Source organism: Oryzias latipes, chromosome 5, assembly GCF_002234675.1.
Source record: "Oryzias latipes chromosome 5, ASM223467v1".
Lineage (NCBI taxonomy): Eukaryota > Metazoa > Chordata > Actinopteri > Beloniformes > Adrianichthyidae > Oryzias > Oryzias latipes.
This window is the reverse complement of record NC_019863.2, coordinates 15,105,964-15,133,060: the sequence shown is the minus strand read 5'-3', so window position 1 is coordinate 15,133,060 and position 27,097 is coordinate 15,105,964. Positions and strand designations below refer to the sequence as shown.

Here is a 27,097-nt window from a genome sequence, read left to right as displayed (position 1 = left end):
TTCCACCTTGTAAAAGACAGATGGCTGATGAAAGGCTGCAGAGGACCAATGTAATTTATGAAATCCTCTTTGAGTAACTGCAGATCCTGTTAACAAGTTATAACTGGGAGCCTCTTGATAAATGTGGCAACAGCTAAAATGAGAAAACAGCAGAGTAAATTATGGATGTGAATTATGATGGAAGAAACAAGCTGTGCAACCTCTTGGTATGATTTAGGTTTACTTGGCTCCACAGAGGGCATCCTGGATTCAAAGAGGACTTTCAGAGGCTGAGTTGTACAAATATCCACCAAATGACTCTCAGTTACACAAAAACGATCATGTAGGTTCATTTTATACATCAGCAGAAATGTGCCGCAGATGGAGCCCAGCTTTATTTAGTAGGATGTATCTAAAATGACACATTTATGATAATAATCATAACTTAGTGACAGCAAGAACTTCTGCCACAGTGGACTGAGTAAAGCACAACTAAACAATGCTGCATTACAGGGCAAAACTTTCCATCTGTAGAAATGCAGCAATAATAAACAATAATAAATAAACTAGTATTGATGCAGGTTGTGTTATCCTAGATGTACTTTATGATAAAATAATCTTTTTAAACCACACATAGCTTTATTGTTATGCTTCATTTTTCAGTGTGTGGAAGTATTACAAGACATAGACTGCAGCCACTCTGACTGACCCATGTATACATTTATATGGTCTTTTGCTCTGCTCAAATACAACACTAGCAGAAACAAAACATGTAAAATTTAACAGCATTTAACCATATGAATTATTGACAAAAACACAACTGCCAGTATTCTGCCTGGAGCCATTTTATTATTATAAAAGCTTTTACCAATCTCAGTAAAGAAGTCTGTACAGCCATTGTTTGGATGCCTTCTATATCCCTCCTTTGCCTTGATCAATTTTCTTTATTCTTAGTTAGCTTTACACCAAGAACCATGTTTTTCCCCAATTAACCTTTTCCCAGATGGTTTCGTTTGAACTATGCATCTAAAATGTTCTGCCAAATAGTGAGCTCTGAGAGTGAAGTGTAGGTAAAACAGGTGCATGGTGCCCATACTAAAGATCCAATTTAAATTAATGTGACCTTTCATATGCATCCGTTTGACCTCCCTTACATCAACACGGAACCTCTAGTGCACCTGCAAAGTTTTAGTGTTGTAACTTTTACTGTCCTGCAAATCACACGTACTCAAACTTCACATTTATGTGAACACCTGGAAAGTGTTTTTTCCCATTGATTTCCTAAAAATAAAAAAAGATCCTCCTGCTATAGCAGATTTACTTGCAATTATATACTTTTAAGAACATTCCCTTTAAATAGCAAGAAGACACTATTGTGCAGCTAAAGATAAGAATATCTGCTTTAAGCTTATTCTAATAACAAACAGCTCTGACAATTCAGTTTTAACCAACATCTTGCTTAGTTGTAAAACCCCTGCATTTTGGAGATCTGGTAAAGCTACAAGGCCACATAACTTACTGTAATTTTACCACTGGTTAAAAATAAATGTTACACTGCAAAAATAATGGTAGCTCTGTTTGTTTTATCTAAGCATAAATGCCAAAAAGACATTGTTTAATCAAATTGTAAGCATTTTTCCTTCTAAGCAAAAGAGCCATAATGGAAGTAAAAGAGACACATGTGACTCCAGAACCATCGGGTTGCAGACCTCTGCACAACAGCCTAACTAATAAAGCTTAATGTTCTTCTTTTAGATAATAAATGTTGCATTTTTTATTCCAAAGACTCTATTTTACCTGTTTATGCATAGTTTAATGGAAAACAAATCTTCCAATGTATGCATTACATTCAAACTAAACACTCAATTTAAATTAATCCAAATTACAGAAGAGATGTGCATGTACTTTATTGTTTATTAAAACTAAATATTGTATTCTCTTTCTAAGAATTTTTTATTGAACATTTTTGTAGTGTCAGCTAATCACATAAAAATATGACACACATTTTGCAATATAATCAATTGATCTTATTCTTTTAAAATATTAGTTAGGAGCGTCTGGGATATTCTGTTGACCTGGTAGGCAGAAGTTAGTAACTGCCGCTGTGAAAGACACCAATTAAAGAGAGTCTAAGCCAAAATACTCTATGTTTTCATTCGCCCATGGCAGATTATTGCACAAGGAGGAGCTGAGTATCAAATCAAATGTAATCAGAAACACATCGTGGCAACAGCAATGAATAAGAATTGTAAAGTAATGGCACAACTAATAGGTTAAATGACAGTTTGTGTTGCATTGAATGAAGCTTAAATACATTCTGCAGGGTAATCTCATTAAAATGAAGCTGCTGCATCTGTGAAGTTGCTTTTTGACATTTGCCAAGTCTGTTCCAATTAGGACTGAAAACACTGTGGGTTCTAGAGGCTCAATGGTCCAATAACAAACTTTATGTTGCTTTTTCTTTTTTTTTTCTTTGCTTACATTTTGTTCCTAATTGGGCGGTGAGAGCTCCAATAAACCCACTGAGAAAACTAAAGCAAAAAACAGAAAAAAAGATTGGAAATTTCTTTTTGCCGACAGCCTTTTTGTTGGAAACACTTCATTTTACCAGAAGGACTTGATATTGCTTAAAATGTGACAATAGAAGCTTATACTGCTTCTCATTACCAAGCTGTCTGCCCGTTGGCGCTGGCTTTGGTTGCGCTAAAATGTCCCATGCAGCCCAATTACGTGAGAGAGTAATGTACCTGCCAGGATTCCCCCACAGGAAATCCTCATGGATGACAAACGTATGTTTACCATAACTCTTCCATGGTGGCTTAGTCACTGGCAGCATAATCAAGGGCCAAAAGAGCTAAAGAAGGAACTTTTTAGTCTCCAAAAATAATTTCTGAACTTCTGATTTACCTGCAAGAAAACCTGAGCTGTATTTTTTTTTACAAAGATGTAAAAAACAGATAATCTCAAAGCAGAAAGCAGAAATTTTAAATTTTAATTCAGAAAATCATGTTGATTGATTATGTTTAGACTGTCTGTGTTCTACCATGCAAGGGTCCATTCACTATTACCAAGCCAGTACTTTTTTTTTCTTAAGTCGTTTAATAAATGATTTTACATTGATTTTTTTCTTCTTCTATTTTTAACACATAGTTTCCGTTATTTGTTCTAGGTGAATTACTGTAAGTAAATGTTGGTCATTTGACTTTTTGCCATTCTTTTTCTCTTTCTGTAAATATCCTGTGAGTCAAGTCAAAATCAATTACATTTATTGAAAAAATTACCATGTCCAGATATGTAGACTTTTGCTGAGAATTTTTGTATTTGTCTCTAATTGTCTTTAACTGTGTGTCCTCCTTTTGACAGCAACAATTTAAAAGCCAACTAATAATTGGCTCACTGAGAAACGAGCTCAGTTTAAATAGATTTTTGAGAACACAGATGTTGTTTTGTTGGTTTAAGACCTAATAAATTCAGTTCCATTTTGTCATGAGTTGGAGTATTGGATTTGCAAATTGATTATGCAGAAAGATATAACGCATTGACAAGCAACAAGAAAAAAAACATTTCCTGTTTAATATTTCTTTTAGTAGTTTACCTACATATAGAACTTTTTTTTTCAACACTTGTTTTTGTCATTTAACATGTTAATAGAACAGAGAGCATAATATATCCGTTTAGAAAGCAGGAACAGAAAATAAACATAATTAAACAGGGTGAAGGTTGGTATTCAGTAAGCCAGGATGTAAATAACAGGCCCTCCTTGTGTCCTACTTATTACGACATTAACTTCAGCAGGAGAACATTGTGAGTTGAGCATCCAACACACCTTCTGCTACTAAAAAATATATATTGAGTGTCAATATTTGCATGGATTAAAACATGAATATACTGGCACTCTTGAGGCAGAAGGTATGAAAAAAGAAAGCATGTTTTATGCATCAGAATAATTTGAAACATTTAGTTCTCACCAGCCAAGGATTCAGCAGAAGTGGGTAGAATTAGATTTTTTCTCACGTTCATAGCATTTAGTCATTGTTCATAATATTCCCTTCATTATCTGATCATGACCCGACAGACATTATTAAAGTGTGAATCAAATCTAAGACAGTGACACCAAAGAAGAAAGACCTCAGTGATAAGATCAGAGAAGAAATTGTTGCTACCCATCATTGTGGGATGGGTTACATGATCAATTCTTGTAACATAATCCCAAGGTTAGACCTTAAAAGATGCAACTCCAAACAGCCAGAGAACCAAAACCTGCTTCAATATAACATTTTAAAACAGATTCAGAGTTAAAAAACAAAACAAAACAAAAAAAACAACACATGTACATACAGCAGTAAGCATTTAATATTTAATGAAAAAAAATCTATTTCAATATACATTTAATAGTGAAATTGATTTTAGCAGAACAGAAAATTCAATTTAGCAGAACATATACATATAGAATGTAGCAGTTATTATAAAGTAAAGTATGGTGGGGAAAGTTTGATGGTTTGGGCTTGCTTTGCTGTTCCTAAACACCCCTTGCCATCATTGCCTTGATCAAGTGTGAGGATATTTCTCCATGTCGTAATTGAAAGTACTGACAAGTACCGAATAAAAACGCTGTAGAGATTCCTAAATAAATAAATGACTAAACCTCTGAATGAGGTTTTACTAACATTTAGTCAAAAATTATTGAAAATTTAAGGAACTATTTGTTTTCAATCATATTTACTTTGAATTGTAAACAAAATGAATTTTCAAAGGGTGATTGCTTATGCATTTTTTTTGTGTGCAAAAGTTTTAAAATCCAAATACCATCAAGGTGTGTTTTGTTTGTTACTTTGGTACGGAAACAATTAGAAAAAATGAGAAAGTGGGGAAATGGAAAACTTAAATATGGTACTGTGTGTAGAAGGCAAAACAAACCCAAAACCTTTCTTTCATACCAGTGTTTTCTCCAAAAGACTTTCATGTTTCTAAGCTCATCAGTTTTCAGCAAGCTACATAAAATGTTTAAATCTGTATTTTCATGTGAAAGTCAACAGTTCCTGGTTACCTGCATCAGTCAGGTCTCCTGCTGATGCAACTTTACACTCATCAGTGCAGTAGACTGTCCTAAATTCAGCAAAATGTTCCAGTTGGTTAAAAACCAAAGACAGTGAAATCACTTTGTCCTTTGATAACCTTCTTTTTTTAGTTATATGCAAAAAACCCAGCATATGAATTAGAGCATTCAAGCACAGATGCATTTTGCTTGAAAAATCCATTTGAGAGTAAAAATTGTTTTTCTAAATTTAGTGGACTGTGGCATACGGCCTGTATTGCCGCAGCCCACAGAAACCTTAATCCGGATATTATTTCGCACTTTTGCTGCTATGACAACCTTGTCTCTAATGTTGGTAATTTCCATGATTTAATTTAAAAGATTAGAAAACCGGAGCTTTGCAAAAGGGTTTTTTATGGTTTAAACACAAATGTGAGAAAATGAAAAAAAAAAAATCATTTTTCCCCCATTTTCTTGGAAAGTAACATTTATCCATTAAAAGGTGTCACGTCTTTGTGAAATGACTAATTCTACTCCTTTTACACCATGGACAGCATTAAACATTTTGCTTTTCATGACTAATCTTTAGTTCACTTGATTAGAAATCATTTTACATTTCTAAGATGTTATTTATGACATTTCTAAGAAACTAATTTTGCCTGCACTGCTTTCATACATTGCAGAGGATGGCAGTATACAGCAGCGACCTTATTTACTACTGCATTACTGATTTCAGTGAAAAATAATCGGTGGTGACGGCCCTGCCGAGTGAAGTGTCAGTCGAGCAAGGTTATTTATAGACAGGCTATGACTTTGATCCCTGTGATGAAGTGGTACAGAAGTAAATAAGTTACATGGAGGTACCAGAGATGTCCTTGGCTGTGTTGCTATGGTGACGCTTTAGCGTGTGCTTTGTAGCGACAGGAAGCTTTGAATGAAAACGCAAACGTGAAGTTAGCATTTCTGTGTCTGTAACTGTGATGTGTGCACACAGGCTGGTGTAACGGAAAGAGAATGCAGCTTTGTGTGTGTTGCATTTTCAGCTGTGAGATGCGTTCAGGGCATTCTAATTATTCCTATAGGCTCCGTCAGCTAAAAGGTGCATATACACTAAAAGTGGGTTATGCTGTGCCTCTCAAGCTGCTCTTGCAGGTGCTTCTAACGGCATGAACAGCAGGTTTCCAAATGTACTTACAGGGGATGGTGCGTAAGTACAGGTTGTCTCGTATAATCTGCTGGAGTTTGTGGTCCAGCGAGCCCTTCTGAAACTGCAGACTGAGGTAGTGGCGCAGGTCTGTATTCAACACTTTGCCTGTAATGAGAGAGGCAAAATGAAAGGTCAGTAAAACTTGGAGGCTCTTTGTCAGTTGAATTGAATTTACCCCCTGTGGAACAAAGTTCATGGAGGCATAGAGAACTTGGAAAAAAGCACATGGTTCTTAGTTTAACCTTTTGTCCTAAAATAATTTCAAGCATTTATTAAGGATTCAGATTTAGCTCTCACATCGTGACATTTGTTTATTCATGAGCAGCTTAAATATTGTAAGTTATTCCAAAGGCTTTTTTTCAGGAAAAGTTAAAATCTGTGTTGGAAAAGGTGGTTATTTCACATTCTGGATTAAAATGATTTACAGTGATCAAAAAAAAAAAAATTAGTCTTCCACTAACTGCGCAATTTCTTCCGCTTAAAAAGATGAGAGTCCTGTAATTTTCATTATAGATATACCTCAATTATTTGAGACAAAATAAGGAGAAAAAATCCAGAAAATCACTGTCTAATTTTAAAGAATGTATTTATAAATTATGGTAGAAAATAATTACAATACTAAGTTAAATTCCCTTTGTTGACAATGACAGATGTCAAATGTTTTCTGTAAGTCTTCCTAAGGTTTTCACAAACCGTTTCTGGTATTTTGGCCCATTCCTCCATGCAGATCTCCTCTAGAGCAGTGATGTTTTGAGGCTGTTTCTTGGCAGCAGGGACTTTCAACCTCCTCCAAAGATTTTCTATGGGGTTAAGATCTGGAGACTGGCTAGGCCACTCCAGCACCTTGAACTGCTTTTTACAAAGTCACTCCTTCGTTACCTGGGCAGTGTGTTTGGGATCGTTGTCTTGCTGAATGACCCAGCCACGTTTCATCCTCAATGCCCTTGCTGATGGAAGGAGGTTTTCACTCAGAATCGGACAATAGATGGTCCGCTTCATTCTTTCCTTTACATGGATCAGTCGTCCTTGTCCTGATGCTGACAAACAGCCCCAGAGCATGATGTTTCCACCCCCATGCTTTACAGTAGGTATGGTGTTCTTTGGATGCGACTCAGCATTCTTTCTCCTTCAAACATGACAAGTAGAGTTCTTACCAAAATGTTCTATTTTGGTTTGATCTGACCATAGAACATTCTCCTCTTTTGGATCAACCAAATACTCTGTAGCAAACTTTAGGCGGGCCTTCACTTGTACCGGCTTTAGCAGGGGGACACGTCTGGCACTGCAGGATTTGAGTCCCTGGCAGCATAAAGTGTTTCTGATGGTAGCCTTTGTTACTTTGGTCCCAGCTTTATGCTAGGTCCCCCCGTGTGGTTCTGGGATTGTCGTTGACAATTCTTGAGATCATTTTGACCCCATGGGGTGAGATCGTGCAGAGAGCCCTAAATTGAGGGAGATTATCTGTGGTCTTGTATGTCTTCCATTTCCTAATAAGTGCTCCTACAGTAGATTTCTTCACACCAAGCTGTTTACCTATAGCAGATTTAGGCTTCCCAGCCTGGTGATGGTCAACATTTTTGGTTCTGGTATTGTTAAACAGCTCTGTGGTATTGGACATAGTGGAGTTTAGAGTGTGACTGTTTGAGGATGTGGACAGGTATCTTTTATATAGATAAGTTCAAACAGGAGCCAATAATACAGGTAAGAAGTGGAGGAGAGAGAATCCTCTTACAGAAGAAGTTACAGGTCTGTGAGAGCCAGAAATCTTGCTTGTTTGTAGGTGACCAAATACTTATTTTCCATCAGAATTTACAAATAAATTCTTTAAAAATTAGATAATGTGATTTTCTTTTTTTTTCTCACTTTGTCTCTCATAGTTGAGGTATCCTTATAAAAATTACAGGCATCTTTCATCTTTTTAAGTGGGAGAACTTGCACAATTGGTGACTGACTAAATACCTTATCCCCCCTCTGAACATAGCAACCACTTATCCACCATTTTGGCACTTTATTCTTTGAGATCCACTTTATATATCCTGCCTGATCACTAAAGTGTATTAGCACTGAAAAGTTTAACTGATACTGGCACTTTTAATCTTTGCAATGAAATCCACAAACCAAATGTTTCATACCACTTTGTGTCTAAAATAAGCTCCACTTAAAATATACAGTACTCTGAAAGAGAGTGCTAGGTGCAGTTTTACAAATCCTTTTGAACCCCTCTTAACTGGTTTCTCTGTGAATGTTGCCCTTTTTCATTCCATAAAACTATTCTAAATGCCTACAAATTGACAGCAGGGAAATGTTGTCCTTTTAAAGTTTAGTAGCCTCGCACAAGTTGGAAAAACTTCTACTGTGTGATACCCTGACTTTAAAAGTTAAGCACCAGAGATTTTCACAACTAGTTTAAAAAAGATTTACTTTCAACTCATATACATTTTTTTAGTGAAAAAAAACATAAAATGAGTTCATCCAAAGTTTGAGGCAGAGGGAGATTCAAAATCAGCTCACAGATAGAAAATATAAAGCGTTTGTCTGTAAAAGAACACAATGACGAGTTTGGAAAACAGCGAATGAGCTTCACGCCTGCCTGCTTTAGCTTCCAAATCTAATGATGTTAGAGTGAAAGATTTATTTGAAACAGTTTGACTACAGAAAAATAATTAAATTGATCCCATCTTTTCCCCTTATTACCTCAGTCATGGGCAGCCTGACTAAACTCTTGTAAAGAGTCTTGTAAAGAGTCTTCTTAAACGATTATGGAGGGGTAAAAGAGTAATGATGAGGCTGGGGAATTTTTCCATGAGTTTTCTCTATTTTTTTTTAAAATAATCTTTTTCCTGTTCTACTTGAGACACACTAACACAGGATGTAAGTTATTGTGACTGCAAGGGATCCTATTATTTTCTGTTCGAGGCTTATTCTTGCTCCAAGTATGGGAAGCACATCAAAATTCCCTTCATGTCCACAGGCCTTGCTGTCATCTGAAGCTCTTCTAGCATCCCAGTGGGCCTGGCTTTTCAGAGAAAAGGTTGCTGTCTTCTTTGCCGATGCTATTCCAGCTCAATCTGGAACTTTTTTCCTAACATTTGTTAAAGATCATCCAGTCTGATCACTTAAAAAAAAACAGTAATAAGGAAATAGGGGCTTTTGCAATTTGGCTCATCCCCCTGAAGTTAGCTTCACATCACTTAAATGGTGAGCAGTGTTGGCCTAGTGGTCAGTGACAGGGATCAGACTTGAGGGTCATTAGTCTTGGGACAGACAGTAAAAATTCCTAGCATTGTTTTCACCACCCTTGCTACCCCTTTAGATGTTCTTGAGCAAAAAGTTCCTTTACACCAATTGTTTAAGAGAAGCTACTCAGGCACCACAGATAGAGCTGTGGTCATATTGGGAATCTCAGATTTTAATGTAAAACTGTGTGAATATGAATTGTTGAAGAACACTTTATTTTCAATGGACTTCCCCTGCCCTAAAATCTTTTAAAAAATAGACATCTAGCCAACACACTTAACCCTTTTACACTAAGCTTTAGCTTTAGCTCTGAAGTCTTTCAACTCTCACAAAATTGACATAATTCTACCGGATGAACGAAAAAAAGGGGCTTTGCGCTGCACTGCGGCACTGTACAGCAGCGTAGTGTTCACGCAATCTATTTAAATTAACTGATTCTGCAGCTTTTCACCGTTATGCAACACTTTACGTCAGTAATGTGTGGCATACTAGTGCAAAACACTCATGAAAAGTTACTAATCAGCTGATTTGCAAAGATCGCATGAATGGTCGAGGCGTTACGTGTGTTATTCAGGTGAGACCATCGTCAGCTCTGGTGTTAAAGGGTTAACCCAGTCTTGCAAAGAAATCTACAAAGAAAAAGGTTAGGTAAGTCTACTAAATTGCTTAAGTTCAGCTGAACCCCTTTAGTGTGTTAATTAACTCATCTTAGCATTGATATTTGGAAAAAAAAAGCTACCTAAATGCACAGTAATAACACATTTACATAATCAATTGTATAAAAATTCAACAAAACCCTAGCATAGTACAAAGAGTAATTGCTGCACAACTAAATTACTCACAATTTTGTTTATTCTGTTAGTCTAGAGAGTATTGCTGTAAAATGCCAAACACAAATCCAACTTAATGATACATAAAAGATTATCAGCAAGATATGTGGACTTTTAAATCTACTTTCATTATACTGTGAATCCCCAAAAGACTTCACACCTGATCACACCTTTTTTTGTCCTCATTTGACTTGAAGCCCCATATGGTTTATCTGCTGACTGGAGACACACAATTCAGAAGAAGATAACAGGCAAAGCAACACCTGTTGTTGTTTTAAAAGTGTTTTATTTTAGAAAATTATCAAGTGCCTTTTGAGTTTCTTTTATACATCTCTTTGCAAAAGGTTTTTGAATTTTCCTTCGTTGCATTACATTGATCCTTAACTAACTGAGACCCTCTCCTAGATTTGTGGGTAGGAACTTTGAAAGGTCACCTTTTCTCAGAGTGGTCAAACCTTCTTTGTATCAGACTTAACAAGATTTATCCATAATTCATCAACAGCATGAATATCACAGAAGCTTCCAGGTGTGACTGACCGACAAAAGAACAGAAGAACAAGCTCGCTCTGTCAAATGAGACGAACAACCCGAAACATGCACGCAAAGAGACACATACACACAGCTCTGATCCTGTGCATGCGCTACAGTGAGGTCTTTGTGGCTTCCTAGGTCTTGTCAGAGTCTGTTAGTGAGACTGTCACATCAGAGAAATTCCCCGTACCCCCTTCCCACAGATAATACTGCTATTGTAACGAGACTCATTTTTGTGTGACAGGATTGAATGGTCTCCACTGTACCTCATTAGCCATCCACTCAGTTGTGACTTATTTCTCTAAACCCAGCCAAGAAGATGTGGCTGCTGTACAACAAATGTATCTTAACAAAAGAGCAGTGAAGGTTTTTTAAGGTCTATCTACATGCACATTCCCCTCTATTTTCTGTTTTCATTATTCAACTTTACTGTACTTCTCAATGCACTTCTATAGAGTCACTTTGATGGAAGCAAAATGGACCAATTTATTTTCTATCTATCATAATATGGACTGTAGTCTGGGGCTGATAGTAGTCTAATGAAATGGATATGTCCCTTTAAATTTAGCAGTGACTTTTCACTGTATTCCTCCTTAAGATTGTCTCTCATCCTCTGTAACCTTGTCACTTTGACACAAAGTGATGACAAGGAATGTGTCAGACAAGAACAAGCTCACCCATGGGAATCCTTTAGCACTACATTTCTATTTCAGCAAGCATCAGCAATACCCACCCTCTAATGAGATAGAAGCTTACTAAAAAATATATATAAATAAATCAAAAAGCTCTGACTCTGCAGGGATGCAAGCCATGCCTGGCACTCACTCACTGACGACCGCCTGTTAACACCCTCACTTAGAACAACAACTCACAGAGACTGCAGCAAAGCTGTAAACAGTTTTATTGCTCAATTTTCTAAGCATCTGTTGCAGGAGGTTTTTGTAAATTGCAAATATTAGTTTGGAAACAGTAGACAAATATATCATAACAGTTGCTTTGGAAAAGGAAATACTTTCAAATCTGGTTGTTTTATCAAAACTCTGCATTAGATTCCAATCTTTCCAAGTCATCATTTAGAAATCATTTATCCCTTGTGCTATCCTATAGGCACTTTAACATTGGGAGTTGGGTCATCTAGACCCACTAGACAGTGCTCTGAACCTTTTTTCTTCAATGATTTGTGATCTTCACTGGTGTCCATGGATTACATGAAATCTTTCCACCTTTATCCACCTTTGTCATGGTATAGAGAACACGTCAATGTAAGGGTGGGGTCATCTAAGATAGCACAAGGGTTAAATGTACTTTAAAAAATAACTGGCTTCTAAATTCTCGGGGTTTGCCATTACACATCTTTGGTGAAAATGAGTCTAGAAAGAATGGTTTGGTACTTACAAGGTATGGAAGGTAATTACTGTACATGGACTTTTGTTGTAGCTATAAAACCCACTATAACTTAACTTGTACATTTCACAGCCATTAAATGGTACTTTCTGTGTACTTACTCTCTTCTCATTATTAGTAAATACCATGAAAAACACAATAAAGTACTACATAACTTCTATTTAAATACAAATCGTCTAAGTCGAAGTCATGGTAAGTACTATAAACTCACAGAAACTTACTAATTAAATAGAAAGTATGTTCTGGGTACTTCCTCACAGTAAAATTGAGGTACTTTACCCTGTCTTTACATGTACAAGTACCACAACAGCCACATTAACTATAAATATGAACTATATATAAATACACATTAAGTACCCAGTAAGGACAACAAAAGTACCATGTAATTACCACTTAAAAACCTGTTCAGTACTGTACTGTTAAAAAATTGTGTTACCCACTGTGCAACCATAATCATGTTGGGGAAAAAAAATTATATTCTAAAATTAAATCAGTGGCTTTTGTTTGGTTTTTTTTTTATTAAAAGGAAGTATTTGTGTTAAAAGTTCTGACCAGGTTTTTAAAGTGAATTGACATGCAGTATCTCCATCCTTCCTCCTAACTCAGGGTAAAATCGAGTAAAACCTGGTGTCCATTGTGACATTTCCCTCTGAGGCATTCTCCCTCAGGCCCTTGGACATCCATTGGGAGATCATTATCTTTGTCGTCTGACACTCACTTCATTAACAGTTCTTTGAATAGGGAATATGTCAAGTCTGGAGACGTTTCAGGACACCTTTTATGGCCTAGTGAGCTGTCTTATGGAGGGACCCAAAAGAGAGATTTCTCAGATTTCACCCAAAAGACAAACATCCCAGTGCACCAAAGCATATAAGGAATAAATCTGCAAAAAGCTGCAGTTTCTGTTTCTCATTTTAGAATAAAACCCTATACTTTTTTTTCTCTTTTAAAAACACAAGAGACTTTCTGACAGCTGCTGAAATTTGACAGAATACATGTTTTACTTAGAGAGCCTTTCCTATGCTGGAAGAGATTATTATGACTGAGCAGATCTGACACAATTCATCAAAGAAACCATAATAAAATATATGACAGCGTTTAAATCTTTTCTGGGTAAGAGCAAGTTAAAAATGGTCAATAATAAAGACAGATCACCCTATAAAGAATAAAAATCCTTGAAGCCATAATGTGGAATTTTTTGGTTTTGTTTTTAGATTTAAAAAAAATCTCCAGGAGAGGGGAAGAATTTTTATGTTTGGAAAAATGTTGCCTCTTTTCTTTCAGTCAGAGGTAATGTGCAGGTGTGATGTGATCTTCAAAAGGCAAATGTTAAGGATGACACAGTACATTAATATTTTATTCAACAGAACCTTATTATTTTATGGCGACAAACAAAAAAAAGAATGTCTTGAAGAAAAGTTTGATGATAAATCTAGAACCTTTTGGATTATATGACTTTTGAATTATATCGACAATTTATGCTGACGGGTGACCCCCCCCCCCCCCATGTGTTTTTTCTTCCCTCTTTCTTTCCACCTTTTTTCCCATTCACTTTTCAAGTTTGGTTTTAGCACAAATAAAAAGGCATAACCAGTGCATATTTTGCACTGTAAAGCTCATTTGCCTCCTCAAGAAAAGTAAGATTTGGAAAAAAACAAAAACAAACTGGTACCTTTTGGGATTTGTCTCTTTATTGGATAATCCTTATTAAAAAAGTTAGCATTAAAAAAAAACACACAATGTAATCTTGGAGGTTTAAAGTTTTTTTGGCAAAGGTATAACAATAGAAATGATTCACATAATTTTAAATTTACATGTAAAACATTAATGAAAATTCAAGTCAATTCTAATTGATCCCTTTCTTGTTACATAGGTAGGTTTTGTTTGAGAATGTATATTTTCAGGACATAGCAATTGTAGTATTAATTCACAAAAAGGACATGTCAGCATTAAATACATAATGCTGTACAAACATTTGAGAAGGGACAACTAAGTTGGTCTTTACCATGGATCAGTGGTGCAGTCATACATTGCAGCTAATTTGTTGTTATCTTCATGGAATTGTGATTAGTGGTCAGGCAATTAAATAAATCATCTGATCTCTTTTCTTATCTCCTGTTTGTTTATTTAAAATATAAACGCTAAGAGAAATTAAAAAAAATAACTGACAAAGTTTTGATAATCTAATGATGTGAAACATCTAAGTTGCTCTGACTGAATTAAGCAGTTTGGTAACATAAAAGCTGAAAGCTATAATGCACCAGATGCAAAGATCTTTTTTTCTGTTATACCGTCAAAAACAAGACTGCTCTACTTTTCAGTGCCTGTGCTTGTGTGTGTTTCAGGCTTCCTGTACACTTCACATTCAGAGACCCTACCCTAAGGTGCTTCTTAGACTCACTGGGCTTTTACAGCTCTCCAAAGCAATGCTTCACCCTTGTTCATGTGGACATAGGTGTTTGCTGCAGACCCTTCAATCCCCACCTTCCTCCATATTCATCAAGGGATGTGTGACAGGTCACCATCATCCTCTTCATCAGGCACTCCTCTTCCTCTGTGGCCCTCAGTCGAACAGTGCCTCAACACTTCTGGATCTTATCCTCCCCTCCTCCGTGGACTGACAGCAGACCACCACCCTCCGTGTCTCCTGCTCTAACCCTGCAGCTTTGCACAGTCATTTTAGAAGACATGATTGCCCCAGGCTAGCAGCAGTTGAGTGGGAAGTTTACAAAAGAGCCTTTGCTCAATTTTTCAGACAGCTGTACAGGAGTCTGGGATCAAGGGACCCTCTGCTGAGAGAAGCAGTGAACGGTGTGCCATAAGCCTGCCTTATAATCTCTTACCTCACACAGCGACGTCACATCCAGTCCCTTTGCTTATGCAGCTGGCATGTGGAGTGTTAGGTCACTCCGACTGGGAGCTTCTGCTGCAGAAGCGGATGATGGGTCCCCACGTGTTGCTATGTTTCCAGCCTGTCTACTCGGCTCGCTGGCGACAAAACCATGCAGAGCTAAACAAGCAGTGGTCTCACATAAATAAACCACTCTCTGCACACTTCATTTCACCTCATTTTAGCAGTGTGGCCACATAGGGACAGAGGCCTGGCTAAAGCTGCTTAAAAGGATCAACTAAATGGCGTGTGAGAAGAAGAAAAAACACCATAGAAATTGTATGTTTAAAGTAATTACTTGAAAAAAGTTCAATTAGAACAAACAAGTGCTGAGTGTAGATAATTTCTGTACCATGGTTTGTGTGTTATCGCATTCATTATGGATTTGAAATGAAAACGCATTAAAATTGTAAATAAAAACACTACTCTAAGAATGCAAAGGGTAAAGCGGTAAAAAAAAAAAACCTGGCTCTCTTCAAAGTCGATGCTTATTTATGGGCATAACATAACATCACTTTGTTGTGTGTTTTCAGACAACGAAAGCTCGTCCTTAAATGAAATGAGTATTACTCATCCGTCACCACAGAAAGCCTATGACCCACCATATTTCTGAGAAGTTATAGGTCTTACTTTAAGAGTAAAACCTCTCAAGCTCTAGGTAAACATGTTTCATTGATTTTGTCACTGTTGTTAACAGAATTTAAGTTTTAACAGCCCTTTCATAAGACTACTCAACGTATTCTAGAGACCTTTGGAATTTTGTACCTTTTGTGATACAGGAAGTGCACAAAGACCTGAGATCTAGACCATGCGAGACATCCTGGACCTGATGTAATAGGACCATACTTTTTTAAACTACCAGCTGTTTTTGTGGTAGAACCTCTTGCAATTCTGTGTTAAGTCACACTTTAAAATCCAAAGAAATCCCTTCCATGTTGAAATCAGGTTTTACCACTTTAATAAAAAGGAGGTGATCCACCAATCTTAACTAATTATAGCTGAAAATTGACTGAAATGTCCAAAAATCTTGCATCTCTTGTAGGTGAGTGTGTCTGTGTAACTTGTATTTTTTATTTGCTGCTGTTGTTAGACCAAGACTCCTTTGAAAAAAAGGTTTTTATTGTTAACAAGGCCTTAAAGGTAAAATAAAACGAATGACTGTAAACATGCCTGGATCTTTGGATCACATGGAAATTCTAGTTGAATAAAATTAAAGCTTTTTTTCAACCTTTTTTTACGCATAGCAGGGAGACCCATTTTCTACGATGCAGACTGCAAATGTTCCTGTATGATCACAGAATTGCACATTTCCAGTCCACTGGTCTCCAAAATACCAAGACATCTGCTCCAACATTGTAGTTAACAACCATATGCTCACTTTCTATCCAGCCCTCTCTTCTGTCCATCACCACTCAGGGATGGAGCATGTGAGGCAGAGGAGAGATCCTCCACAGCTGAACTGAATTGATGATTTTGGGATCAGTTTGACTTAGCAGTACCGGGATAATATTTGTGAAGGGATGTCCAGCTCCCGCAGGGACTGAGAGATGGGACAGAGGATGCATAAGTGATGAGTGAGAGGAGGGCTTTTGTCTGCTTGGGGGGAGTCATGTTTTGGTCCATCTGTAATACATTTGCAGCATTTGCTTTTTTTTCCTCAAAGCTTCAGTGCCCACTGTTTACTGAGCTTCAGCTTTCACCTTTCCTTTTCCATTCTTTTAACAAGCACACTGAGGCTCCAGCCGTTGTCCTGCCACTAATGCTGTCTTTGCACAGGGAGACAGCAGCACTGACACACACCAACACACACGCTTCCTGTCTGGGTCGTCACAAAACATCTGTCTCAAGACAACATGACTGCAGGCCTTCATAAAAGGTTTTACCCATCCAGCAAAGGCTGGACAGAGACAGACAGAATTTTTTAGAAATGTCTCTTTATTTACAGACTCACATTTATACTTAGTGTTCTAATATTAGAGACAACTGCATCAAGACACACAGGACGCCTTAAGCAGATCTCAGGGATGTAGGTCACAAAACAATATGACACCTCAAAAAGGTTAAAGCATTCCTACTTATGTAAGATTGTAACAATTTGCTGAACGTCTATCATTAGTTCCCTCTCTGTTTGGGCTGTCCATGGGCTGTCCTGTAATTGTTGCAATAGGCCAGAGAAGCAAGTAACCCTAAATAGGTTGATGTGTGGATACATTATGCTTTGATTGATAGCTCCCCAAGTCAAACAATCATTTAATTTCAAATGTAACTAATGTATCTTACCTTCTGGGTTTTAAGGCCTGGAATAATTTCAGCATTATCTTTTTTATTTCAATGTACAATATTTTGGGGGAACACCATAAGGTACACACACTTTGCTAATAGGGACAACAAATTAAGAACATTTCTTGCAAAACAAATAATTAATCACACTTTTTTTTGTGAACCAATTATTAATTAATAATTTTAAAAATATTAAAAAGCATTTTAGATAGTTTTAAATTGATTGCTGATTTCATGGGAGTTAACAATTGCTTAAAGGTCAAATTAACAATGATTAAAAAAGTAAAAGGAATATAAAAGAGTAACTGTTAAGTTGTTTTCACACCAAACGTGATTTGCGCGATGGGGGGATCCAGTAATTATGATAAGACGATGTTTTTAGTACACCTATTACGGTAAATACAGTAACGATTTAAAATGTTGAATCAATTAAACTATTTTTTTTATCTGTACTTTACAAAGTGATTTGAATTCTAAAAAAAATTATTATGGAACTGAAACTTTACAGTCTTTTTGTGCCAGCCTCCTCTCTCCACTGCGTATGCTGGTAGCTGTGTACTTCTAAGTTCACATATCACTTGTGCGAATCCTCTGAATTTCTTATTTACTCCCACTGTTCTGTTTAGGCTGTACTCCATCCAAAAGTACACGTGGCACTGGGGGAAGCAGACACTTCTTTTTTTTTATCTCTTTGCAAGATGAGAAAAAAAAAGGTTTTCAGGTTATTTTTAAAATAAATAAATAAAAACAAGTGTGACTCAAGTGGGCTGTGTTGTTCTCAGAAGGTCTGTCTAATCCCAAGCTTGTTGTCAAACCTTGCCTCCATAAAAGTGAAGTCATGTTTTCTGAGAAGCAAGAATCCAATCAGGCATGCTAAATTATTGAAAGCAAAAAAAAAAGCTGTAAGAGAGGGATTGTATTAGCAACTGAAATTAGGTGGAAGCCGGCCAACATGCTCGAAAACAAAAGACAAAAGCCTGAATTCTCATCTCCGTACACCACGTATGCATTAAGTTGCAAAATCTGAAACCGAAACCACGACAATAGCGGTTAGTTCACCACAAGTACTGGCAAATACAGTAGCTGTCTCAAAAAGAGCAAGTCATGCTAGTTAACTCAAGACTTCATTACGACGTTCTGTACATTTCTTTGACATCTTCAGCACTCATCGAGCAATCCCTTTGATCTTTAATGAGGGAAAATAGCTGAGTCACACTAAACCCAAAATGGCTGTTGAGCGCCAAAGTCTGCAGCTTTGCCATTAATCATGCCAGCCGCCAGGGAGTGATGAGAGAAAAATGGGCTATCACAGTCGTCTGCCTCTACAGCAGCAGATAGGAGTCAACCTACAAAGTGCTTGTTAATGTGCAGCATCTCCGAACTCAGCAATCGGGGAAAATCTCTGGCTTACCGTTTCACCATCTGTTAGTGCCTTAAGTGACAGTTAGATTGAAAATAGGAGAACAATATGATTAATTCAATCACATGCACATCCAGGCAAAGATAATCTTGAAATAGAACCGTAATTGTTGCTGTGGCGATGACATGTGCTAGCCTAGTTGTTTTCTGACAGCAGCTGCTTGGCCAGATTTTGCAGAGGAAAAAGCGAACAAGAGAAAGACTGTGCGAGTGCCAGAACACACACGACACAGGTTAAGTGAGAAATTGTGTCACCCAGCACCCACAGCTTCTCTATTCAACAGAACATTTCAGCTCGCTGTCATTAAAAGTTATTTCTCAAGGTCTTCCATCATATATGGTCTGAACAAAAGGTGCAGCTATCTGGTTAATTCTACTCCCCAGGCAAAGATCCTGATTCTATTCTATCTCATTATTACGGCTTCCTGCTGAAGGAGGAGATCGTCATTTCCGTGCGGTCCGATAGCAGCAGCCGTCAGTGCATTTTATTGTTGAGTGAGCAAAGAGCAACCTGGGGCCAAGGGCAGATCGTATGAAAGTGCATTGTGCAAAGAGAGCACAAAATGTGCATTCATTTGGCCTCCAACATGCACATGTACAGGAGAGTAAGATTGCCGGGAGGTTTTTCTGATGAAAACAAAAACCCAAAAAACTGTGAAATCACCAAAAAAAAAAATACTTTAAACTGCTTTGCAGGGTGTCAAAAACTGTAATTATTTTGGAGCCGCTTTGTGTTTCCGAGTTAAAGGCATGAAGTCTTCTTTGGCAACACTGCCTGATCTGATGCACCAACTGCTGGGGTTTTACACACTGGTAAAGCGGTTCCTACTGGGAAACTGGAAGGGAAGGATTGGTGAGCCAGGTTGAGATTGTTTTCATTTTCTTTTTCTGCTTTACTTGGAAAACGGTCAAACATTACAGTTTTACTGCACAAAGCACTGAAATCTGTCAGTACATGCTCATCTTTTGACAGTTCACCGACCAAAGTGCAGCTTGTGTAAAAACGTCAATAGAGTTGTTATGCTTTCATAACCTCTAAAACAGTAATTACCCAACAAGAGAGAAATTTGCCAAATATTCAATAAAAATGAACCAACAAGTAAGAAAAAAAAAGATTGTTCTCTCTTTTTGTTGTTTTCTTATTATTTTCCACATAGCCATTGGGGACTCTCAACCTTGGTTAATACTGTGTTTGAGACCCAAATAAGCATTTCTTGAGTGCAAAACATCGTTTTGAAGACAAACAATACACACATTATCTTGTTATGGGTATAATTGCTGTGCACCTACTCCAGCTCACGCAATTAACAATTATAATTCTTTGTAAACTTAAGGAAGACAAAACCAAATTAAGCTTTGAAAAATGAATTAGAGGAAGAGGGCTGTGGTCCTGCTAAAACATCTCACAATTGTGGAATTTTGTGAACATCTGTGCATGAAATGCTTTGCAGATGAGTGCACTTAGCAAACGCAGCATCTAATGTTTATGAGAGACCACTGAGGAGGATACGTATATGATGAGATATCTGGAGAATAATGATGCCAATTCCAATGATTCTCCTCAGTCACTGCACACCCACTGGCTCACTGAGCTGTATCTTAATCCTGGGCTCTAATCCTGCTGACTAATAGAGAATCCAGAAAGCCATTTTTAACAAGTCAACTAATAAATAAATAAAAAGAAAATACCTCCCTACTGTGTTTACAACAGGAAACCCAGATTTCATCAACTGTGACAAGAAAAACACTCGAAGAGCTGCGCAGCCGGGTATCCAACTTTGTTACCTCATATTACATAACATTCTTTTTTAATTTGTCATAAAACACATTGCATATGTGGAAATGATTTAGACTCATCCTAAAATGTAATAGACAACCTTTTCTGATGCAATTTATTGGATTCTACCAACACACGCATTTTAAATGAAGAAGTATTGCCGGCATCCAGCCAGGATTTTTCACAGGCAGCTGATCACTGTGGAGGTGCACTTGTGAGTCTGCGATATGGGATTAACAGCTCCATTTAACCAGGAGGTTACATTCCCCTTTAACAACTTTTAAAAGCTGGAAGTCTTCAAAAAAAAAAAAAAGGATAAACAGCTGGAATTCCTAGTTGGCCAAAGGCTGAAGGAGTTTGAGAAGCTGCAGAGTTTAGGTGCTGCAGGATCCGTTAGTGCTGCCATCAGGGAGCTATGCACAGTTGGACAGCCAACTGTTAGACCGTCGTGAAAAAGGTTAGTTTTGCCCTACTGATGATGTGTTGTTGCAATGTAGTTTGACCTAAATGACCTGGTTTAAGCTTTTTGCAATTTTAGGTCTATCAAAGAAAATATGTACGCTATGCTAACTACCAGCAATGCCAACCTGTCCTCTGTAGAGAACATTTCAATACCTAACCACTACCTACAACTGAACTCCTTTTGGTAGAGGACAGTTGACACTTTCCAGTAATACCAAATGTGAAGGGGGGTGGGCTTTTGCAGTTTTTGGTGGATTTAACCCTTGTGCTATCCTAGGCACTTTAACATTGGGAGTTGGGTCATCTAGACCCACTAGACAGTGTTCTGAACCTTTTTTCTTCAATGATTTGTGATCTTCACTGGTGTCCATGGATTACATGAAATCTTTCCACCTTTATCCACCTTTGTCATGGTAGGGAGAACACGTCAATGTAAGGGTGGGGTCATCTAAGATAGCACAAGGGTTAAAACAATTTTGACAGGACTTTTTTTTTTCCTTTAGTTGTCAGCTAGATAAAGCAACTGGAGTGCTAGTGCTGCATGCATGTGGACAAACTGTACCTGAACTACACACATGCAAGTGAACCTTTGTAAAACAACATCCCCAAATGACAGACATATTTGGGTGGGATGGTAATGAGGTGCACAAACACACTAAAGGGAACCAATATGTGTTCATAATTCTGTAGATACCTTTGATTTAAATTGACAGAGTGCTTTTACATTTTTCTGCTTTCAAAGCAGACATCTTTATATTCTCTATTTTATTAAATCATGCCCAAATACAGATGCATTTCATTTAAGAGAGGAGGTCCACTTATCTTACAGCATGTAAATCGCTGCCTTCATGCCAGACAGCTTCCAGGAAAAATTTAGCCTTTATGTGAAAAAGAAAAACTTGTGGGTAATATCAGACAATTTCTTAAATGGAAACACAAGAAAGAGAGATTGAAAGAGTTATAATGGAGATAGGTGGAGGTTTCTCTGGCAGAGGTCAAGGAATATCTGTAAGCTGCGTTCTGAGACTTAGTGCCAGAAGTCAGCCCAGACAAACATGGTGGGTAGGTTTTGACATGTCAGGATAGAGGGGATATGAGTCAGAACAGCCTGGAGTTGAATGCAAAAGGAAATAACACATGAGAAGGGCAGGAGAGGAGTAGCTGTTAGAGATGGCTGGGGATGTTGACTGTCCCCATGACAATCCAATGAAAGTCTGGCTCAGGTGTGTGCCGTGACCTGTAAATAATGTCAACATAGGTTGACACAACAGGGAAGATGCTTTACATGAACACTGACAGCTTGTATGCAAATGAGAATGTTTGTATTATTAAATGTCCTTAATGTGAAAAAAAAATACAATATAAAAGTCATATTTAACAACATTGCACATTCTCTTTTACTCTTTGCATAGGGGTCATTTGGAGAGAAATTTTGTTTGTTAAACTTTAAGCTAAATTTTAGGCCACAATTAAGTTCAATGTCTTACAAACACATACATGGAATCCCTACCAGCTGTCACCTTCAAAGTGTAAACATTGCTTCTTCTAAACCTGCGGCTAAACAAGATTCTAGTGTAATCCCACCTCTTATTTAAATACGAGTAAATCCAAACAATGTAAAATTATTGCAGATCTGAGAAGACACATTGATTCTGAAAGACAGACCACATCAGCCATGTGAGTGGAGTTGAAAATGAAAAAAAGGAGAGGAAAAAAAAGAATTAGGCTGTATTTTTCTTGCAGACAAATTATGTAACTGTCAGATCCTAGTATCCGGACGTGAGGTGCAAGACCTGAAAGGCATTTTTGGGCAGGATGTGTGCTGAGCAAGTGGATCATGATGTAATTTGATGAATCTCCAGAGACATGTTGTACAGACGTACGTGGAGTAACCTGCAGAACAACACAGATGCAAGGCTGCAAATATGCCCTCATATGGACTCAATGCACTGATAGGCTTTGCTACCAGGAGGGCATTCTATATTTTTTTATTTATTGTTTAAAAGAACCAAAGCAAAAAAAAAAGTCATTAACTAAAAAATTCACAAAAATCATTTAAAATTAGTAAAAAAAGAATCTATATGTGTTAATCTTTCAGACGTGTGTGGGTTTGCTACCACAATTGACACCAAGTTTACTTGTGGTTTTGCATTTAGAAAAACAATACTTCTCTCTCAATAAAACTATACTTCATAGCTATTTATAGATCATATATTTTTCATGACATGATCCCCCCGTTTTTAATTATTATTATTGGTTGTTTTTTTAGCAGGTTAGGCAAAAAGGTCATCTAATAAAAAAAAAAAATTAACAGGAATGAAGCTAAATTAAAGCATTTTTTATAGTACAAGAAAAAAACAATTGTAAAAAGTTGAAGAATACAATATAAAACAGTTTTATTATATTGCTTTATTTTTTAACGATTCATTTTCTTTGTCCTCTTGGGGATGAAAAAAAACTGAATTGAATGGAAAAAAAACAAATCAACCCCCAAAAAGTTTTATTATTTTTGTCAAATATCACATGGCACAATGCTAAATGTTTAGTCCCACTCCAATGAAAAAACATGTTTTTGGTGTCTGTAACTCGTTCTTGTGGCATTTTTCTGATGATGGAGGACATATACAAAGCCTAAAGCTGCATTTTTAAGTTTTTCTTCAAGTTGTTGTGAAAGCAAAAAGCAAAAGCTTGTAGTTGTGACGTAGAAACTACAACGACAAGCCACAAGCTCTGATGCATTCAGATGCATTCACTTGTAGACAAATAGATCCATGCACGTCCTTGTTTTCTTATCCGATACGGCATCTGGCTCAAAACTGTATGGCTGGATAGCTTCAATATTGCTTGCCATTTTTGTTCCACCAGTTATGTCAGGTCGGGATTGTGAAGGGCTATAAGCTAGTGGGAGACATTGTAAACAAATAGATGATGGTAAGTGGGGGAGGGGTTACTCCAAGCCAACAGTCCTGCCCACAACTCAGAGGTGAATTTCAAATTAACCCCCACCAATTGCAGAAACTGTGTCCTAGAAAATTATCTTTTTTGTTTGGTTGTTTGTTTTTTTATGTTGGCCAAAAAACTGAAAAATCAAGTTAAAAGACCACTGGAAACGCTTTTAAACTAGATCAAACAATAATCCCAGTGGAACTGTAAAGCTGAAGTTTCAAAAACAAAGTGTCTTTTCTTTTTGTGGTACAAACACTTTTTTGACGAAGCTTGTGCTAATCTATACACTCATCTAGGATCAAGCTACCAATTGTTGCCTTACAATTTCACCGCTCTGTAATAATGCTGCATAAACTCTGCTACCAACTGCCCTCAGCTGTAATTATTTCTTTAGAAAGGGACATTTTCACTGGCCTTGATAAAAAACTCCATTAATGCACGGTAACTTCTAATATTAAACGATCATGTATTAAGAAGATATTCTTGTTAAATTGAGCTCTGTTTTCCCAAGATAGACAAAGGGAGTGCTGTAGGCAAGGAAGTGGAAGGTTTACTGTCACCTCAAGGTTACATTGTAGTCTATTCACCTGTGAAGCTTCATTGACCACACTGCTCTTCATGGGCTATAAACAACAAAGTAACAATTGCCTAGTGGCGAAAGACCCACACACACCTGCATTTACACAATAACGCCTCCCTCTAATGTGTTCTGGAGTAAATCTCTGCAGTCGGAGCATTATGCATGCTGACACCTCCATATAAATTATGAAAGCATAGACGAGAACTCCGCCTAGCTCGAACAAAAGCACTCGTAGCCACCTTCAAGCTATGCAATGATGAATTATGAATCTAGACTGAATCAAGCTGTCAAAAATTTTACATCAAGCTAAAAAGGGTCAGGTTACAACGTTATCAGCGCCCAGAGAAGCGTCACCTGTGTTCTGTGGAGATCTTTGCTAGGCCACTTCAGCTAACGGTGAAGAACAATTCCAATCCGGATTCCCATCTCAAAAAGGAGTGCACTATCCTAAATCCGTTAAGAGTTGAATTATGCTGTTTGAAGGCAGTTATTTATCTCCTCCAATATCCACAAAGAAAGACCATAAGGGGTTTTGGAGGACAATGATTAATTTAATCAAGTGTGAGTGAACTTTCTCCAAAAATCGTGCTGCTCTGACAGATAATCCGCTTTCCCTGCAACGTTTCCAACAGGATTAGTCTCCCAAGGGAAGCCTGGATGTGTTTTCCAGGGGAGAAAGAGAGAAAACCAAAAGAGATGGAGGATAAACAGGGTTGGTGCTGGAAAAAGAGAGAGGTGGATCTGAAAGGGAAAAACAAGAGTGGCAGATGGAGGAAGATGGATGGAGGCAGAAAAGGGGAAAAAATGACACAGATAAATAGAGAAAAATAAATAAGTGTAATTAGTCCGTCCAGTGTCTCAAAGGACAAGATGAAATGCCAAAGAAAACCCTATGTGTGTAAAAATGCATGAACACATATACATTCACATATGTAAGTATTGGAAATCTTTGCTTATTACACAGAGAACAGAAACCCAGTAAGCTGAAAAGCTTTCTATGTGAGTGGCAAATGTTTATTCTTTTAGGACAAGTAAATATTAAGCAAATGGATAGGCTAGAACTTTTGTTTGTGTGTATGTGAAAATATAAAATAGAAGTTTACATAATTCACTTTAGCCAAAACACTTTCATTTTTCCAAATTTTGTTTGATTATGAATTTATAAAATATTCTTGATAAAACAATATCACATTCTTGGCTAATATCCAACTAAAAACGATTTTAAGCCTCATTTGACAGAAACTGAGGATTTAATTACAATACACACCTTTTGCGGTGTATCTGCTGGTGCAGGCAGGCGGAAAAATAGAAAAGGATGTGCTTAATTAATTGTTTCTCTTTTTCCTTTTTTGCTGCCACGATTAATCAGGATTGCAGTCTTAAAAGACTAAAGATTTATCCCCACATCTGTTAACAGCACAGTCACTGCAAACTGCCAGGTTTGTTGTGCAGGAGGAGGGTGCTAACATTTTCACTGCATGGAAAACTGGTTGTTAAACTTAGTTTAACAAACTATCTTTAACAATCAGTTAAACTAAATAGGATCAGGAGGAGCATATCATTACAAACTATGATGTATAAATCGCTATGAAGTATCGTTTTAAAGAGAGAGAAGTATAATTATCTTTCTAAACTCTGTTTAGGAAAACTTAGTTTATTAACTGTGGTCCCCAACTTGCAATTTAATCAGTTAGTTCAAAAGGGGCCCAAGTCCACAATTTTTCAAAATAGAGATATTATATGTTCTATGGTCTTCAAGGGAAAAGCTATGTGATTATGTGCAAAAAGTCCCAAGTCTTTTGTAATGTATTGACTATGCTTGACACTTAAAATGCAAATTTCCTGGACTTGGGCCTCTCTTGTATGGGTTTTGCTTCATCCCATAGATGGCAGCACTAGTTATTCAATATGACAGCGCCCCTGTTTAATTCAAGAAGGGCCCAAGTCCAGAGCCTTTAGTTTGCTAGTCCTCTGAAATGATCAAAGTGAGGTACTTCATATTATAGCATTTGTAACCTATGAACTGTTGCTAAATCTGGGTAAAGTGTAAATTATTTGGTGTAGCCTCCCTTTAAGATATACAATTCAAATAATTTCCTGGAAAAACAAACCTCTTGGACTTGGGCCCCTTTAGAACTAACCGATTCAATTTCTACCAAGACATTTTTATTTTACATTTTCTTTCTTGTAAATCTACTTGCGCAGATCATGAAACCGTGAGCACCATTTATGAATTTGGAAAGCAGATTTCCAAATTGCATTTACTTGCAGGTAGCACCAGGTGTGCCTTGGAATTATGAATAAAGGTTATAAAAAAAAGGGTGGACCCAGGTTAGATATACTATGTTCAGGGTATGCCATATCGATTTGTAAGGAGGTCGTCATGCATTACAACCTCATCTACAAGTGACCAGATTCCACACATTTAATGGAGATAAACATGTATTTATAAATTTACTAATGCAGATTTACATATATAAGAAAATTGTAAGTAGTATTAGTAAATGTGATGAGCGCTAG

At 37.1% G+C, this 27,097-nt stretch overlaps 1 protein-coding gene across 3 annotated transcripts in view; it reads right to left on the bottom strand.

Annotated features, from left to right (window-relative positions):
- The window catches only part of LOC101160155 (membrane-associated guanylate kinase, WW and PDZ domain-containing protein 3), a 129,192-nt gene that overhangs the window by 37,026 nt on the left and 65,069 nt on the right, over window positions 1-27,097 (bottom strand). For all 3 annotated transcript variants that reach the window (XM_011475040.3, XM_020703262.2, XM_011475038.3), the window contains exon 2: window positions 6,210-6,326. In XM_011475040.3, the coding sequence (XP_011473342.1) occupies window positions 6,210-6,326 (117 nt within the window). The remainder of the gene's footprint in view (window positions 1-6,209; window positions 6,327-27,097) is intronic.